Source organism: Somniosus microcephalus, chromosome 2 (assembly GCF_052327205.1).
Source record: "Somniosus microcephalus isolate GS21.2 chromosome 2, FLI_Smic_1.0, whole genome shotgun sequence".
In the NCBI taxonomy this organism is placed as follows: Eukaryota; Metazoa; Chordata; class Chondrichthyes; order Squaliformes; family Somniosidae; genus Somniosus; species Somniosus microcephalus.
This window is the reverse complement of record NC_140988.1, coordinates 293,233,186-293,251,890: the sequence shown is the minus strand read 5'-3', so window position 1 is coordinate 293,251,890 and position 18,705 is coordinate 293,233,186. Positions and strand designations below refer to the sequence as shown.

General features: G+C 42.7%; 1 protein-coding gene across 2 annotated transcripts in view; it reads left to right on the top strand.

Annotated features, from left to right (window-relative positions):
* The window catches only part of pik3c3 (phosphatidylinositol 3-kinase, catalytic subunit type 3), a 153,364-nt gene that overhangs the window by 78,533 nt on the left and 56,126 nt on the right, over positions 1 to 18,705 (top strand). For both annotated transcript variants that reach the window (XM_085973256.1, XM_085973266.1), the window contains exons 13-16: positions 10,457 to 10,524; positions 14,463 to 14,568; positions 15,679 to 15,795; positions 18,080 to 18,211. In XM_085973256.1, the coding sequence (XP_085829382.1) occupies positions 10,457 to 10,524; positions 14,463 to 14,568; positions 15,679 to 15,795; positions 18,080 to 18,211 (423 nt within the window). The remainder of the gene's footprint in view (positions 1 to 10,456; positions 10,525 to 14,462; positions 14,569 to 15,678; positions 15,796 to 18,079; positions 18,212 to 18,705) is intronic.

Genomic DNA, 18,705 nt, shown 5'->3' with positions numbered 1-18,705 from the left:
CACTCCCTCAAGTCCCAGGGGTGCAAACTTGAGTTTACTTGACACACAACTGACTTGGCCAACCATCATCAATTCTGGCTGGATCACATCAAGCTCTCCTGCCAAAACCACCCACTACTCTAAGTATCCTGGAATGAAAATATAACTTCAGGCTCCTTCATTATCAACTGCCTCCTTAAACTCCCCTCTCTATGCCAAGTTTCAGGCACTTGCACCAGTTCCAGGAGACTCCAGTTTGTGCTTTCAGACTGCTTGTCTGACATCTAGTGTTGGATGAACCACAGTTATCCTCCAGCTAAATATTGGGAAAATTGCAGCTATAATCTTTGGCCCTACCACCATCTCTGAACCCTCAGCGCTGACTCCAGCCTCTTCCCCAACTGCTGTATTAGCCAGAATTGGACTGTTCACAACCTTCGGGGTCCTGTTTGAGCCTGCGCCAAGCTTCTGACTCCAAATACTCTGTGGTTACGACTACCACTTCCACCTCTGTAAACTTGCTACCTCTGCCCCTACTTCGGCCCATGTGCCACTGAAACCCTCATCCATGCATTTGTCAGCTCCAGGTTCTATTTACTTCTACGGTCTGGTCTAGCCTCTCTTTTTTCACCCTTCGGAAACTACAGCTCATCAGAAACTCTGCTGCCCCTATGCTATCCCACACCAAGTCCTACTTGTCTGTCACCCCTCTGTCCTTGCTGACCTACATTGGCATTTTTCTGTTCTCGATGCTGGCAAGACTGCATTTGTTGCCCATCCCTAGTTGCTCTGAGAAGGTGGAGTTGGGCAACTGAGATCCACTGCAGTCCTTGTCATAATAGTGCTTCCACAATGGTTTGTGTAGGGAATTCTAGGATATTGACCCAGTGGTGAAGGAGGAACTGTAGCAAATCTCCAAATCCGCATGGCATGTGATATACTAGTGTTCCCACACTTTGCCATTCTTGTGCTTCTTGTTGTTAGGGGTCACAGAGAAAGAAATTGCTGTTGCTGCAATGCATTGTACATAATGCAGCCACAGTGCACCAGTGCTGAAGGTAGTGGATGTTGAGTCCAGTGGTATGGGCACCAATTGAGTGAACTGCTCTGTCCTGGATGATGCCCAGCCTCTTGAACTCCTAGTTCCTCAATTTTAAAATTCTCATTCTTGTATTTAAATACTTGTTTTTAATGGCCTTGCTCACTACCTCTCACTCCAGCTCTACAATTTCCACCCCCCAGTACCCAAGAACTCTCCTTTCCTGTTACTCCAGTTTCTTAATTTCCCTCTGCCGCCTCCTCCATATTCTCATTTATCAGACCTATCTTAAAACCCACTTCTTTGACCAAGTTTGGCTAACCGTCTGTTTTTCTTTTCCCCTCTGCAATGCCAGTCGCTATCAAAGACACTATTTGCAAATTGCCCTCCTCCTTAGAAGCATAGAAATATAGGAGTAGGCCATTCGGCCCTATGAGCCTGCTCCGCCATTCAATGTGATCATGGCTGATCCTCTATCTCAATACCATATTCCCGCTCTCTCCCCATACCCCTTGATGCCTTTTGTGTCTAGAAATCTGTCTATCTCCTTCTTAAATATATTCAGTGACTTGGCCTCCACAGCCTTCTGTGGTAGAGAATTCCACAGGTTCACCACCTCTGAGTGAAGAAATTTCTCCTCATTTCAGTCCTACACGTCCTACCCCATATCCTGAGACTGTGACCCCTCGTTCTAGACCCCCCAGCCAGGGGAAACATCCTCCCTGCATCCAGTCTGTCTAGCCCTGTCAGAATTTTATACGTTTCAATGAGATCCCCTCTCATTCTTCTAAAATCTAGTGAATACAGGCCTAGTCGACCCAATCTCTCCTCATACGACAGTCCTGCCATCCCAGGAATCAGTCTGGTGAACCTTCGTTGCACTCCCTCTATGGCAAGTATATCCTTTCTTAGGTAAGGAGACCAAAACTGCACACACTACTCCAGGTGTGATCTCACCAAGGCCCTGTATAACTGTAGTAAGACATCCTTGCTCCTGTACTCTCATCCTCTTGCAATGAAAGCCAATGTACCATTGGCCTTCCTAACTGCTTGCTGCACCTGCATGCTTGCTTTCAGTGACTGGTGTACAAGGACACCGAGGTCCCTCTGTACATCAACATTTCCCAATCTATCACCATTTAAATAATACTCTGCCTTTCTGTTTTTCCTACCGAAGTGGATAACTTCGCATTTATCCACGTTATGCTGCATCTGCCATGTATTTGCCCAGTCACTCAACATGTCTAAATCGCCTTGAAGCCTCTTTGCATCCCCCTCACAACTCACATGTCGTCAGCAAACTTGGAAATGTTACATTTGGTTCCATCATCCAAATCATTGAGATATATTGTTAATAGCTGGGGCCCAAGCTCTCATCCCTGCAGTAGCCCACTAGTCACTGCCTGCCACCCTGAAAAAGACCCATTTATTCCTACTCTGTTTCCTGCCTGTTAACCAATTTTCAATCCATGCCAGTATATTGCCCCTAATCCCATGTGCTTTAATTTTGCACACTAACCTCTTATATGGGACTTTATCAAAGGTCTTCTACATATAGATTGGTCTAACCAAATTAGTAACAATACTGTGGAAGAGGAATTCCTAGAGTGTATATGGGATGATTTCCTGGACCAATATGTCGAGGAACCAACTAGAGATCAGGCCATCTTAGACTGGGTATTATGCCATAGAGTCAGAGTTATACAGCACAGAAAGAGGCCCTTTGGCCCATCGCGTCCGCGCCGGCCATCAGGCCCTGTCTAATCTAATCCCATTTTCCAGCATTTGGTCCGTTGCCTTGTATGCTATGGCATTTTAAGTGCTCATCCAAATGCTTCTTGAATGTTGTGTGGGTTCCTGCCTCTACCACCCTTTCAGGCAGTGAGTTCCAGATTCCAACCACCCTCTGGGTGAAAAAGTTCTTCCTCAAATCCCCTCTAAACCTCCTGCCCCTTACCTTGAATCTATGCCCCCTTGTTATTGACCCCTCTACTAAGGGAAAAAGTTCCTTTCTATCTACGCCTCATAATTTTGTACACCTCAATCAGGTCCCCCCTCAGCCTTCTCTGCTCCAAGGAAAACAACCCCAGCCTGTCCAGTCTTTCTTCATAGCTGAAGTGCTCCAGCCCAGGTAACATCCTGGTGAATCTCCTCTGCACCCTCTCCAAAGCAATCTCATCCTTCCTATAGTGTGGCAACCAGAACTGCACACAGTATTCCAGCTGTGGCCTAACCAGCGTTTTGTACAGCTCCATCATAATCTCCCTGCTCTTGCCTTCATTAGCCGAGGCATAGAATATAAGTATCCCATATGCCTTTTTAACCACCTTATCCACCTGTTCTGCCTTCAGGGATCTATGTACATGCACACCAAGGTCCCTCTGATCCTCTGTCTTTCCTAGGGTCTTACCATTCATTGTGTATTCCCTTGCCTTGTTAGTCCGTCCAAAATGCATCACCTCACACTTTTCAGGGTTAAATTCCATTTGCCACTGTTCCGCCCATCTGACCAACCCATCTATATCGTCCTGCAGACTGAGGCTACCCTCCTCTCTACCACCCCACCAATTTTCGTGTCATCTGCGAAGTTACTGATCATACCTTTTACATTCACATCCAAATCATTAATGTAGACCACAAACAGCAAGGGACCCAGCACCGATCCCTGCGGTACCCCACTGGACACGGGCTTCCAGTCACAAAAACAACCTTCAACCATCACCCTCTGCCTTCTGCCACTAAGCCATGTAATGAGAGAGGATTAATTAGCAATCTTGTTGTGCAAGGCCCCTTGGGGAGGAGCGATCATAATATGATAGAATTCTTTAAGATGGAGAGTGAAGTAGTTGACTCGGAGACTAGGGTCCTGAACTTAAATAAAGGAAACTACGATGGTATGAGGCACGAGTTTGCTAGTATGGATTGGGGATTGTTAGTTAAAGGGTTGACGGTGAATAGGCAATGGCAAAAATGTAAAGATTGCATGGATGAATTACATAATTTGTTCATCCCTGTTTGGCATAAAAATAAAACAAAAAAGTGACTCAACATTGGCTAACAAGGGAAGTTAGGGATAGCATAAGATCCAAGGAGAGGACATATAAATTGGCCAGAAAAAGCAGCAGACCTGAGGATTGGGAGCAGTTTAGGATTCAGCAAAGGAGGACAAAGGGATTAATTAAGCGGGGGAAAATAGAGTATAAGAGTAAGCTTTCAGGGAACATAAAAACTGACTCAAAGCTTCTATAGATATGTGAGGAGAGAAAGATTACTAAAGTCAAGCGTAGGTCCCTTACAGTCAGAATCAGGGGAATTTATAATGGGGAACAAAGACATGGCAGACCAATTAAATACATACTTTGGTTCTGTCTTCACAAAGGAGGACACAAATAAGCTCCCAGAGATGTTGAGGAACATAGGATCTAATGAGAGGGAGGAACTGAATGAAATCAGTATTTGGAGGGAAATGGTGTTAGGGGAAATTGACGGAATTGAAGGCCGATAAATCCCCAGGGCCTGATCATCTACATCCTAGGGTACTTAAGAAAGTGGCCCTAGAAATAGTAGATGCATTGCTGGTCATCTTCCAAAATTCTATAGACTCTGGAACAGTTCCCATGGGTTGGAGGGTAGCTAATGTAACCCCACTATTTAAAAAGGTGGTAGAGAAAAAATGGGGAATTATAGACCGGTAAGCCTGACATCGGTAGTGGGGAAAATACTAAGAGTCCATTATAAAAGATGTAATAGCAGAGCACTTGGAAAACAGTGACTGGATTGGACAAAGTCAACATGGATTTACAAAAGGTAAATCATGCTTGGCTAATCTACTGGAATTTTTTGAGGATGTAACTGGTAGAATAGATAAGGGCGAACCAGTGGATGTGGTGTATTTGGACTTTCAGAAGGCTTTCGATAAGGTCCCACATAAGAGACTAGCGTGCAAAGTTAAAGCACACGGGATTGGGGGTAAGGTACTGACTTGGATAGAAAACTGGTTGGCAGACAGTAAGCAAAGAGATGGAGTAAACGGGTCTTTTTCCGAGTGGAAGGCAGTGACTAGTGGGATACCGCAGGGATCGGTGCTGGGACCCCAGTTATTATCACTATATATTAATGATCTAGACGAGGGAACTTGATGTAATATCTCCAAGTTTGCAGACGACACAAAGCTGGGTGGGCGTGTGTGCTGTGAGGAGGATGCAGATAAACTCCAGTACAATTTGGACAGGTTGGGCGATATGGCAGATGCAGTATAATGTGGATAAATGCGAAGTTATCCACTTTGGTGGCAAAAACAGGAAGGCAGATTATTATCTGAACAGCAATAGATTGGGAAAAGGGGAAGTGCAACGAGACCTGGGTGTCTTTGTGCACCAGTCGCTGAAGGTAAGCATGCAGGTGCAGCAGGTGGTTAAGAAGGCAAATGGTATTCTGGCCTTCATAGCGAGAGGATTCGAGTACAGGAGCAAGGATGTCTTGCTGCAGTTGTACAGGGCTTTGGTGAGACCACACCTTGAGTACTGTGTGCAATTTTGGTCGCCTTATCTGAGGAAGGATGTTCTTGCCATGGAGGGAGTGCAGCGAAGATTCACCAGACTGATACCTGGGATGGCAGGAATGATGTATGAAGAGAGATTGGGTCGATTAGGCTTATATTTGCTAGACTTTAGAAGAATGAGAGGGGATTTCATTGAAACTTATAAAATTCTAATGGGACTAGACAGACTAGATACAGGAAGGCTGTTCCCGATGGCGGGGGAGTCCAGAACCAGGGGTCGCAGTCTAAAGATGAGGGGTAAGCCGTTTAGGACTGAGATGAGGAGGAATTTCTTCACCCAGAGAGTGGTGAACCTGTGGAATTTTCTACCACAAGACAGTTGAGGCCAATTCATTAAATATATTCAAGAAGGAGTTAAATATATTTCTTAAGGCTAAGGGGATCAAGGGATATGGGGAGAAAGCAGGGACAGTGTACTGAATTTGGATGATCAGCCATGATCGCATTGAATGGCCGAATGGCTTACTCCTGCTCCTATCTTCTATGTAATCCAATTACACCACATCCACTGGTTCTCCCTTATCTATTCTACCAGTTGCATCCTCAAAAGACTCCAGTAGGTTTGTCAAACACGATTCCCCTTTCATAAATCCATGCTGACTTTGTCTAATCCCATTAATATTTTCTAAGTGTCCTGTTATCACATCCTTTTAACATTTTCTCTACTACTGATGTTAGGCTAACCGGCCTGTAGTTCCCTGTTTTCTCTCCTTTTTTAAATAGTGGGGTTACATTTGCCACCCTCCAATCTGCAGGAACTGTTCCATAATCTATAGAATTTTGGAAGATGACAACCAACGCATTCACTATTTCCATGGCTACTTATTTTAGTACTCTGGGATGCAGATTATCAGGCCCTGGGGATTTATCAGCTTTCAGTCCCTTTAATTTCTCCAGCACTTTTTTTACTAATACTCATTTCCTTTAATTCCTCCTTCTCGCTAGACCCTTGGTTCTCTAACAGTTCTGGGAAGTCTTAATTTGTGTCCCCTTCTGTGAAGACAGAACCAAAGTATTTGTTTAATTGCTCGGCCATTTCCTTGTTCCCCATTATAAATTCTCCCGTTTCTGACTGTAAGGGACCGACATTTGTCTTCACTAATCTTTTTCTTTTTACGTACTTGTACAAGCTTTTACAGTCCGCTTTCATGTTCCTTGCAAGTTTAGTCTCATACTCTATTTTTCCTCGCTTAATCAATCTCTTGGTCCTTTTTTGCTGAACTCTAAACTGCTCCCAATCTTCAGGCTTGCTACTTTTTCTGGCAACTTTATATGACTCCTCTTTGGATCTAATACTATCCTTAATTTCTTTTGTTAGCCATGGTTGGGCCACTTTTCCTTTTGCATTTTTGTGCCAGAAAGGAATGTATAACTGTTGCAATTCATGCATTCGTTCCTTAAATGTTAGCCATTGCCTATCCACCGTCATGCCTTTTAATGAAGCTCTCCAATCTATCATAGCCAACTCGCTCCTCATACCTTCGTAATTTCCTTTGTTTAAATTTAGGACCCTAGTTTCGGATTGGACTTCTTCACTTTCCATCTTAATGAAGAATTCTATCATGTTATGGTCACTCTTCCCTAAAGGACCCTGCACAACAAGATTATTAATTAACCCCCTTCTCATTGCACAATACCCAATCTAGGATAGCCTGTTCCCTAGTTGGCTCCTCAACGTACTGGTCTAAAAAAAAATCTCGTACACACTCCAGGAATTCATACTTCACTATTATTGCTAATCTGGTTTGGCAAGTCTGTATGTAGATTAAAGTCACCCATGATTACTGTAGTACCCTTGTTACATGCATATCTTATTTCCTGTTTTATGCCATCCCCTACGTTAACACTACTGTTTGGAGGCCTATAGACAACTCCCACCAATGTTTTCTGCCCCTTGGTGCTTCTTAGCACCACCCAGACTGATTCTACATCTTGATTTTCTGAGCCAATATCCTTTCTCACTATTGCTCTGATTTCATCCTTAACTCTTATTTTTTGCCTGTCCTTCCTAAATATCAAATATTCTTGGATATTCAGCTCCCAGCATTGGTCATCCTGCAGCCATGTTTCCGTAATCGCAATTATATCGTATCTATTTACACTGTTAATTTGTCTACCTTATTACGAATGCTTCGTGCATTCAGATACAGTGCCTTTAGATTTGTCTTTTTAACATTTTTAGACATCTTAACATTTTTTTGTTCTATGCCCCTATTTGTCTTATTACCATTTTTTCTTACCTGGACCCTATTTGTTAGTGCACTCCTTTTGTGTCCGGAAGGGACAGAGTGTACAAACAATCTGGTTATCCTTACCCCAATCACTTTCCTGCACTGCTTCCTTGTCTTTTCTCTTTATCATTCTAGATTTCTCTCCACTAGGACCATTCTCTCCCCCCTTATTTATTTAAAGCCCTATTTACCTCCCAGGTTACTCAATTCGGTAGAACTCTGGTCCCAGCATGGTTCAGGTGTAGTCTGTCCCAACGGAACAGCTCTCTTTCCCCAGTGCCCCACGAATCGAAACCCATTTCTCCCACACCAATCTTTGAGCCACGCATTTATCTCCCTGATCCTATTGACCCTATGCCAATTTGCTCGTGGCTCCGGTAATAATCCAGAGATTATGGGCTCGATTTTCAGTGTGCCGTGGAGTCGGGTTTGGAGGCTTGCGGGGGGTTAAATTCCTGAAATCGGGGATCCTGCCCCCAACCTGCCTCCATGCTAATTTCAAAGGAGGCTGGGACCCGCCTACCCGAGGTGGGAAGGGATTAGTGCCAATTAACTGTCTGTTAACAGGTAGTTAACAGGCAGTTTTTAGCCTAATCCCTTTTTAAGCTTGAACTGTGGGAATCCTGACGGCTGCAAACCACACCAAGTTGGAGGAGTCGGGCCAGCGGGTTGAAGGGCTTGGAGGGGTCGAGATGTCTGTGTTCAGGTGAGTGATGTGTGCATGAGTGCAAAGGTAAGTGTGTTTGGTGTGTCTAAAGTGATTAAATAAGTTTTACATACCTTTTCAGCCTTCCTTTAGGTTTGGGGAGTCCCTCATCTCACCGGCACAGAAAGCAGAATGGCTGCGATCTGTCAAAAGTGACGGCCTGCAGTTTTCTGTGCAGGAGAGATTTCTAACTGAGTTTGTGGAGAAGGACTCATGTTAGAAGTAAGACTGTCAGTGTTTGACAGCTTCAAACAGCTGTGAAACACTGAGATTTCATCTGTCAAAATGTCTTGACAGATGAAATTTCAGTTTGTGACGTCACCTGTTGCCCTTAATTGGCCTGCTGAGCCCAACAAGGTCAATCAAGTTAAAATCACGTGGATTGGCCACATCTCGATGGAGGCGGGACTACAACCCTGAAAGTTGTAGTCCCGCCTCCAATCCGACTTCTGAATGAAAATCCAGCCCTATGACTTTTGTGGTTCTGCTTTTTAAATTAGTCCCTAGCTGCTCAAACTCTCTCAGCAGAACCTCTTTCTTTGTCCTACCTATGTCGTTGGTACCTACGTGGACCACGACAACTGGATCCTCCCCCTCCCACTTCAAGTTCTTCTCCAGCCAGGAGGAGATGTATGTCCTTTACCCTGGCACCAGGTAGGCAACATAGCCTCCGGGACTCACCTCCTGGCTGCAGAGAACAGTGTCTATCCCCCTAACTATACTGTCATCTACTACAACCACCTTCCTTTTTACTCCCCCCCCCCCCCCCCCCCCCCCACTTGAACGGCTTCCTGTACCATGGTGCCATGGTCAGTTTGCTCGTCCTCCCCGCAGTCCCTGCACTTGTCCACAAGGGTTGCAAGAACCTCAAATCTATTGGACAAGTGCAGGGACTGAGGCTCCTGCAATACTACCTCCTGGATCCTGTACCTGCCTCACTCGCAGTCACGCCTTCCTTCCCCGCCCCCATCCTTTTTTCTCTCCTCCTGTCTCTCTAAGCCAATTACCACAAAAGTGTTCCCTCAGTGTCCATCAGAGATTAATAGCTGTGCAATAGAGGGTAGAGATTTTATTACAAAGCCAGGAACTGAGGGTAACCATAACCGGAAACAATGTTACGACTTGAGTATTGCAGGACTTGGTCTTCAAGGTCTGACCTACATGTACACCTTGTCCCACATAGCATGGTTGGCTCTGGTGCTCTCTCTAGTGGCCTATGAAGCTAATTAGGCCAGGCAATAAATGTAACCTTTGCCAGCATTGGGGAACAATTAATAAAAAATATATATATTTTACCAGACAGATCAAATGCCAATCAAGTGAGGTAATATTGTTGCTGTATAAGGCACTAGTTAGAGCTCAACTTGGAGTATTACGTGGTGCACTCCATGGGAAGGATATTCATCTTCACTGAACTAAAGATGAATAGGGCAATGCAGATGCTAGGCTAAGTGGGGAGTTTAAGGAAGTTTTGTATTCTTGTGGGAAATGAGAAGCAAAGCACATTTTGAGATGATGTAATGTATTTCAAAGTTAGCAAAGGATTGGTTAAAATTAATTTAGACAAGTTGTTGACACTGGTGAAGGTTTGAAACTAAGACATCATTTAAAAATCAAATAAATGAAGAACTTGGACAGAACTATTTCACACAATGGTGGCTTAAAAATATGAATTAAGTTAGCAGGAAAATGACTGAAGCAACTGTCAGTTAGTTGATTCAAGAAGTAACTAGATGTGTTTTTGGAGAAAAAATGTTTCAAAGATGATGGGAACATGGGGTTGAGGTCAGTCAAAATGGGAAGGCTTGTTGGGACAAATGGCCCAAATACCAATTATAACTAACAAACTACTAATGCAGTGATCTAATTATCATCTGCTTTGTCAAACAATTCCTTGAATTAATACTTCAACTGTGATTTGATTTTCCCTCCTCCTCCAGCAAGACCTTTGTGCATTCCTGATTTCAAGAGCTTGTAGGAATTCTACTCTGGCTAACTATTTATACTGGTAAGTGAACTTTTTTTTTTGCTTTCCCAAGGATTTCCTCGAGATGACTACCTCATTTCTGCAGCACCCTCCAAGTCAACTATGATCTTTGCCTAAATAAAGTGTAGCTTATAGAATATTAAATTTGCACATCTTTGGTATGGTTTTCCTTCTACTTCTGCTCATTTCTATTTTGGAAACAAATAACCTTCCCAAACCCCTGAGACGGGATAGAATGAAAATGACTCCAGAGACCCTGTTCTCTAAGTTGGTGCCACAGAGGAACCATATTGATTGAACTGGTTTTCCCACCTTGTAACTATGTACTCGCCAATTTCAATGGTAAAAAGGATGCAGTAGATAGTTAAATTATTTACTCTAGAGCTTCTGATTTTGGAAAATTAACTTCAGATTTAAGTTGACTGACATTTGGACTCTGGCTGCTTCTAAGTGGTGAGTTTTAGTTGCAGCAGGGTGTGCGGTGAGGAGGGAAATTTGACCAGGTGGGGAGTCTTCCTCTATTTTCATTTTTCATCCCCCCCCCTTCATGCTCCCCCTCCCCAAATGCTCAGTCCTCAGTGGGCCAATGTTCCCGAGTTGGTTTTGATGTATTTAATTTACCATTGAAGTTGGTGTTGTGTGGCACCACCATCGTGCTAAATGGGATAGATCCAGAACAGATCTAACAGCTCAAAACTGGGCATTCATGGGATGCTGTGGGCCATCAGCATCAGCAGAATTGTATTCCACCGTAATCTGTAACTTCATGGTCTGGCATGTCCCTCACTCTGCCATTACCATCAATCCAGGGGACCAACCCTGGTTCAGTAAGGAGTGTAGAAGAGCATGCCAGGAGCAGCACCAGGTGTACCTAAAAATGAAGTGCCAAACTGTGACACTGCAACACAGGAGTACATGCATGCTAAACAGCATGCTATAGACAGAATTAAACAATCCCACAATCAACAGATCAGATGAAAGCTCTGCAGTCCTGCCACATCCAGTCGTGAATGGTGGTAGGCAATTAAACGACTAACGGGAAGGAGGAGGCTCCATGAACATCCCCATCCTCATTGATGGTGGATCTACAACACTGGCATCTACCCGACAATGTGGAAATTGCGCAGGTATGTCCTGTCCACAAAAAGCAGGACAAATCCAATCCGGCCAATTCCGCCCCATCAGTCTACTCTTAATCATCAGCAAAGTGATGGAAGGTGTCGTCGACAGTGCTTTCAAGCTGCACTTACTCACCAATAACCTGCTCACCGATACTCAGTTTGGGTTCCGCCAGGACCACTCTGCTCCAGAGCTCATTACAGCCTTGGTCCAAACATGGACAAAAGAGCTGAATTCCAGAAGTGAGAGTGACTGCCTTTGACATCAAGGCAGCATTTGACCGAGTGTGGCATCAAGGAGTCCTAGTAACATTGAAGTCTATGGGAATCGGGGGGAAAACTCTCCACTGACTGGAGTCATACCTAGCACAAAGGAAGATGGTTGTGGTTGTTGGAGGCCAATCATCTCAGCCCCAGGAGTTCCTCCGGGCAGTGTCCTAGGCCCGACCATCTCCGCTGCTTCATCAATGACCTTCCCTCCATCATAAGGTCAGAAGTGGGGATGTTCGCTGATTGCACAGTGTTCAGTTCCATTTGCCACTTCACAGATAATGAAGCAGTCCGGGCCTGCATGCAGCAAGACTTGGATGACATTCAGGCTTGGGCTAATAAGTGGTAAGTAACATTTCGCGCAACACAAGTGCCAGGCAATGATCATCTCCAACAAGAGAAAGTCTAACCATCTCCCCTTGGCATTCAATGTCAATACCATCGCCGAATACCCCACCATCAACATCCTGGGGGGGGGGGGGTCACCATTGACCAGAAACTTAACTGGACCAGCCACCTAAATACTGTGGCCACAAGAGCAGGTCAGAGGCTGGGATTCTGTGGGAGAGTGACTCATTTTCTGACTTCCCCAAAGCCTTTCCACCATCTACAAGGCACAAGTCAGGAGTGTGATGGAATACTCTCCACTTGCCTGGATGAGTGCAGCTCCAACAACACTCAAGAAACTCGACCTAGAAGGACAAGGGCACCTGACGCATGGGAACACCATCACTTCCAAGTCACACACCATCCTGACTTAGAAATATATTGCCGTTCCTTCATCGTCGCTGGGTCAAAATTCTTGAACTCCCACCCTAACAGCACTGTGGGAGTACCTTCAACACACTGACTGCAGCGGTTCAAGAAGGCAGCTTACCACTACTACCTCGGGCAATTAGGGATAGGTAATAAATGTTGGCCTTGCCAGCGATGCCCACATTCCAGAAACGAATAAAAAAAACTGAACTATTCCCTTATGATGGATGTAGGGAAATATCAATGCACTGTAAACATTTTAGAACTACAAAGTAGAGGAATGAATATGTAGTTGGAGACGACACTTAAGTGCGGAGATAGTATTTTTGTTGTGTTTTAGAGAATTATTTAAATGACAAGTTGTACAAGAGGGAAAATGGCTGAGCCAGTAAATTTCATTTGTGTCTGCTAGTAAGATTACTGGTTCTTAATTATAGTCTGCTTCTCCAATGATTCAGTGAGTTCCAACTAGTAGGTAGTTGAGTCATACAGATTAGGAAGGTTGCAGGTTTGATCTTCTGTGCTGAGACTAGCTTATCTCGGCTGGGGCATTATTGAGGGTTTGTGCTCCTGCAGTAGGATGGGGAAAATATGCCATGATTGTTGCTCCTGATTTGCTATCCAACAATGGTTGTTGGAAGCGTGAATGTGTATAAAACTGCTGAGGATAGAATCTGATTCGGCTGTATTGCTTTCACACCCCTTTCCTCATTCCCCTTCATTTCCTGTCAAGATTGCGCATGAATAATGGCCATTTGGGCAGGGAACTGGAGGGCAACTGCCACCCCTATAACCATACCCAGCAAGGCAGTAGCACTAGGGAAGGGAAAATATTGGCAGGCCAAAATATGGAAACAATTGTAGTCCTCTGACGAAGGGTCATCGACCTGAAATGTTAACACTCGTTCTCCACGATGCTGGCAGACCTGCTGAGTGTTTCCAGCATTTTCTGTTGTTGTAGACCTCTGAAGTTATATTGAAGGTGTGTGAAAGGGAATACTACTCTGGTTGATTTAAGAGTGTGCATTGCATGAACTACCCACAATATGCAGATATGATTGCTTAAATCTTTATGATCAAGTTATGGCTGGAAGAAATATAAATGAGCTTCAGTGTACCAGCTTTTACTTGAATGTGGTACAAAGGATTACATTGCTGAAGTGAAATGCTTGGATTTATGAATATTTTTGTTGTATCCTGGTCGGTGTCCCATCTTCCACCTCCAACCTCCATAAACTTGAGCTCATCCAAAACACTGTTGCCTGTATCCTAACTGTCACCAAGTCCCATTCATCCATCACTCCTGAGCTCGCTGACCTACATTGGATCCCGGTCCAGCAACGCCTCAATTTAAAAATTCTCATCCTTTGTTTTCAATCCCTCCATGGCCTCGCCCCTCTCTATCTCTGTAACCTCCTCGAGGCCTACAACCCTCCGAGACCTCTGCGCTCCTCCCATACTGGCCTCTTGCGAATCCCTTATTTTAATCACTTCACCATTGGCGGCCGTGCCTTCAGTTGCCTAGGCCCTAAGCTCGGGAATTCCCTTCCTAAACCTCCCTGCCTCTCCACCTCGCTTCCTTTAAGAAGCTCCTTAAAACCTACCTCCATCTGTCCTAATATTTCCTTATGGCTTGCTGTCAAATTTTGTTTGATAACGTTCCTGTGAAGTGCCTTTAGGATGTTTTACAACGGTAAAGGTGCTATATAATGCAAGTTGTTGTTGTTGTAGTATTGTACCATATTTGGATCTTTTGGGTTTACTATTCATATACTGTGTTTCTCAAGCCATGTTATTTTTTTCCTGTTTCCTAAGGTATGTTATTGTAGAATGTGAAGATCAGGATACTCAACAACGTGACCCAAAAACCCATGAGATGTATTTGAATGTGATGAGGAGGTTTAGTCAAGCATTGCTAAAGGTATTAAGAATGGTTGTTTTCAATTTTTTTTGAAAGCAGAGCTTATGGGTTCAAATAATTCATTTTATCATAAGTAGAAACGTGGCCTGAAATTGGGGGAGGGAAGATGGACTTGAATTAAAATGTATCTATTTTTAGAGCCCACCCTTTCTGACAGTGGAGCTATTTACATGCATTATGCCACTATTTTTGTTTTGGCTAGTATTACTGATTAAATGTCCAGCATGTAGCACAATGTAATGGCAAGGACAGGCTTGTTTTGTGTCTTGGTAGTTGATTTTAAACAGAAATGGCTCCAACAGTCTCAATTTTTTTATGTGACCCAGCTGAGCCAACAATGTATCTGTGCTATTCCAGTTGTATTAACTGGCCACGGTTTTCTACATCTTTGCTCGACGGGCGACAATTTTCTATCCCTTCCCTATATATGGTGGAAAATTGGGGATGGAGAATGCAGGAGCAGGAAACCCCACCTGCCATCTTTTTACTTTGTGGAAACTATCCTATAAGGGAACATTTTAGAGGGATACACATTTAAAAGGTTCAGATGTTGTTAGTTTAGACTTTTTTAATATAGGCGAAAGAGCACTGTTAAATTTCTGCTTTAGTGTGCACCAGGCAACTCGAGCAATACCATAGAATATCTGCTGAAGTTCAGAACAATTCTGATCTGGACTCTAACTATAACTTTGTCATTGAGTAATTTTTCCACAAAATAATCAATTTGATTCCATAGGTAAATAGTCTGGATCATAAATTTTATTCTGACCAATTAACATCAATTAACATTCCTGTGAACATTATTTTACTTCTACTGAGATCCAGACTCTTGGATTCCTGTGTCCTAAGGATTGGTAGGTAGAATTGCATGTGCCCTGATTGGTTCTCTGGGTGACCCCTATTCCTGTGTTGCTGCTTTATACTAATTCAGATAGTTTCCTGTGCTGGGCGGGTCATATTTTTAGGCAGTGTTTTCCTGCTATAAAGCAATGACTGTGAAGCTGCTTGTTGGGTAACTGCACTGAACAGAACTGAGCTTTTTAGTTTGAAGGGTATTTAGGTTGAAGTGGCTTGATCAAATAGTAATTTTTTAATAACTCCATCTTTTAGGGAGACAAGAATGTGAGAGTCATGCGCTCCCTTCTAGCTGCTCAGCAAACATTTGTGGATCGACTAGTGCACCTTATGAAAGCTGTTCAGCGAGAGAGTGGGAATCGGAAGAAAAAGGTATTTTCACACCTAGCTAGTTACTTCGCTGAAGTAAATTTGAATAGTATTGCAATTTACTGTAATTTCCACATCTTAAACTGTTCATTACAATTACATGATTAATTGTGTGGAGATGCCGGAGTTGGACTGGGGTGGACAAATGTAAGAAGTCACACAACACCAGGTTATAGTCCAACAGCTTTATTTGAAATCACAAGCTTTCGGAGCGCTGCTCCTTCTTCAGGTGAAGAAGGAGCAGCGCTCCGAAAGCTTGTGATTTCAAATAAAGCTGTTGGACTATAACCTGGTGTTGTATGATTAATTGTAGCACAAATACTTTTTGTCAATTTTTTTTGTACAAATATATGATGGTGAGAAGTGTGTGTATAGATTAGTTATTGATGGAGTTCAGCACAGGTCTGTCAAATTTGTGATTTTTTTTTTTAAAGACTGGTTTTGTGCAAAAGATATATCATGACTGGATAAAAATTAAGGCTATAGACTTATTTGTTTTTTTCAGGAAGTTTATAATGATCTCAAAGAAATTGAGATTATTGTACCAAATTCCCACTGAAACTATTAAGAATCCACAAAATCTAGTATCCCACTAGCACACTATCAAACGATATAGTGATGGTCATAACATCTCATTTTTGTAACCAGGTGTTTTGGTCTGAGATCCCTTCTTTACCCCTAGATTTTTGTGGAGGATGATTGTTTTAGCAGTAACTATATTTTTAAAGTAGTCTGTAATTTTTGCAGGTATTTGCCCAGAACAGCTACTTATTGAATGAAAATGTTTGGATTACATATGAAAATTGTTTATCCATGAATATTTACAGTTCTAAGAGTTCAGCATCACTCATCTATAATGATTCAATATTTCTTTTTCAACATTCAAACTAGGTATTGATCAAGTAATGCAGAAATGTCCTGTCTCTGTCCAAATAAACTGATTCTCCTATTGTTTCTAATTTTGAAGGGCATTACACACAAGCTTATACATCACATTTGTGTTTGCTGGTTTGGATTTTGAAGAAATTTAACAAGTTGTTCTAATATCTTCATAAAAATAAGAGGGGAGACAATTCCCAAAACGTTATTACTGTGCTTTTAGTATTTCATTGCCCCTTTTATAAGAAAGCTGAACTTGTATTAACATTTTCACTGATACATTAAACCACTGAACAAATAACAAAGCTTTCCAAAATTCTTAGTCCTTTTCCAGATTCCTCATAACCTTGTCTTTAGGAATCCATTGTATGTTTCTGTTGTAAGTTCCACCTTGCAACAGAAACAGCAACTACAGCTTCCATTTTCTAAAAGTGCCCTGGCCTCACTACAGTTCTATATTGCATCCTTTCATTTAGAGGCAGTATGGATCCCTAATAAAAACAGAAAATGCTGGAAATAATCAGGTCAGGCAGCATCTGTGGAGAGAGAAAGTTAACGTTTCAGGTTGATGACCCTTCGTTAACTGAAACGTTAACTCTCTCTCCACAGATGGTGCCTGACCTGAGTATTTCCAGCATTTTCTGTTTTTATTTCAGATTTCCAGCATCTGCAGTATTTTTGCTTTTGTATCAGTATGGATCCCTGTTTGTCATGTATCTCATGCCACCTAATGTCGGACTAGTGAGAACCATTGCTGGTGTCCTGCTCAGGGACTTGCCCAGTCTCTCCAGTTTCAGCACTCCACAAGGCACATTTGTCCCTACACCTGTTGCTTCCTGCACATGATGCATGTTGCAGGCTTGTGCATTGTGTAGAAAGAGCAGCCGGTATGATACTATCCCCGCAATGCCTGTGTTCAACAGATAAGTGGCCATGCGTCGGCAGCTCTGGCGTGGGACAGTGGCTTAAAACGTTGCAAAACATCTGCAGTCAGCTGTCCCTGCCTGACTTAAAAAAAAAGTTCTACCCTCCCTTCAATTTTGTTTGATTAATCAACAGAGATGAGAGAGTAGCATAAGTACCTGATAAAAATTGGATAGGTTGTGGGGTCTAGTTCTTAAAAAGAAAAAGTTGCATTTATATAGCGTCTTTCTGATCTTAGGGCGTCCCAAAGTGCTTCAGTCAATGAAGTACTTTTGAAGTGTAGTCACTGTTGTAATTTAGGAAAGCACGAGCTAATTTGTGCACAGCATGGTCCTAGAAACAGCAATGAGAAAAATGACAAGATAATCCATTTTTGGTGGTCTTGCCTTCCCATTCACCTTGTACTTTATGCTGACGAAGAATTGCTCCACTTCCTTAATTTGTTTCATGATAAAATATTTCTTTTTTTGTTCCCCACTTCTAGATTGAAAGGCTGCAAACATTATTGGCAGACAATGAAAAAGTGAATTTATCAGAGATTGAGCTGATACCTTTACCTTTGGAGCCGCAAGTTAAAATCAGGGGTATCATCCCAGAAAAAGCAACATTGTTTAAGGTAAACTTGGGAATTGAGCTTGGGAATTGAGATTTATTGTATGTGCAGTATTAAATAATTTTAATTTGTAGTTTGATTAAACAAATCCTTTTGTTTCTGATGTAATTTTTCTTTTTCTTTCCATATTCTGTTCGTAATCTATCTTCAGGTTTGTTCATTTTTTTAAGCCTTTAGGCTGGGTTTGTGTCAAGAAGTCTGTGCTCAGATAGACATGGGAAGAGGGTTTGTTTAATTCCTGGTAAATCCTCTGCCTCATTTTGACCAAGTAGAAATTTGGGTTTAATTTATGGTATAATTTCAGCAGTTTGTAACATCGACCTTGTAAAATGGAGTGTAAAAATAGTTCCACAGTCATAGCATCTGCTGATCAAGACCATTATTATTGGGCAGCTCCAATCAACTTCAGAGATAAAAAGAAGAAAATTGTAAATTGGTAAATTTGTAGACTGAATGTTGGACGAGCAGTCTTCTTGCAAAGAGGCAATGCAGGAGTC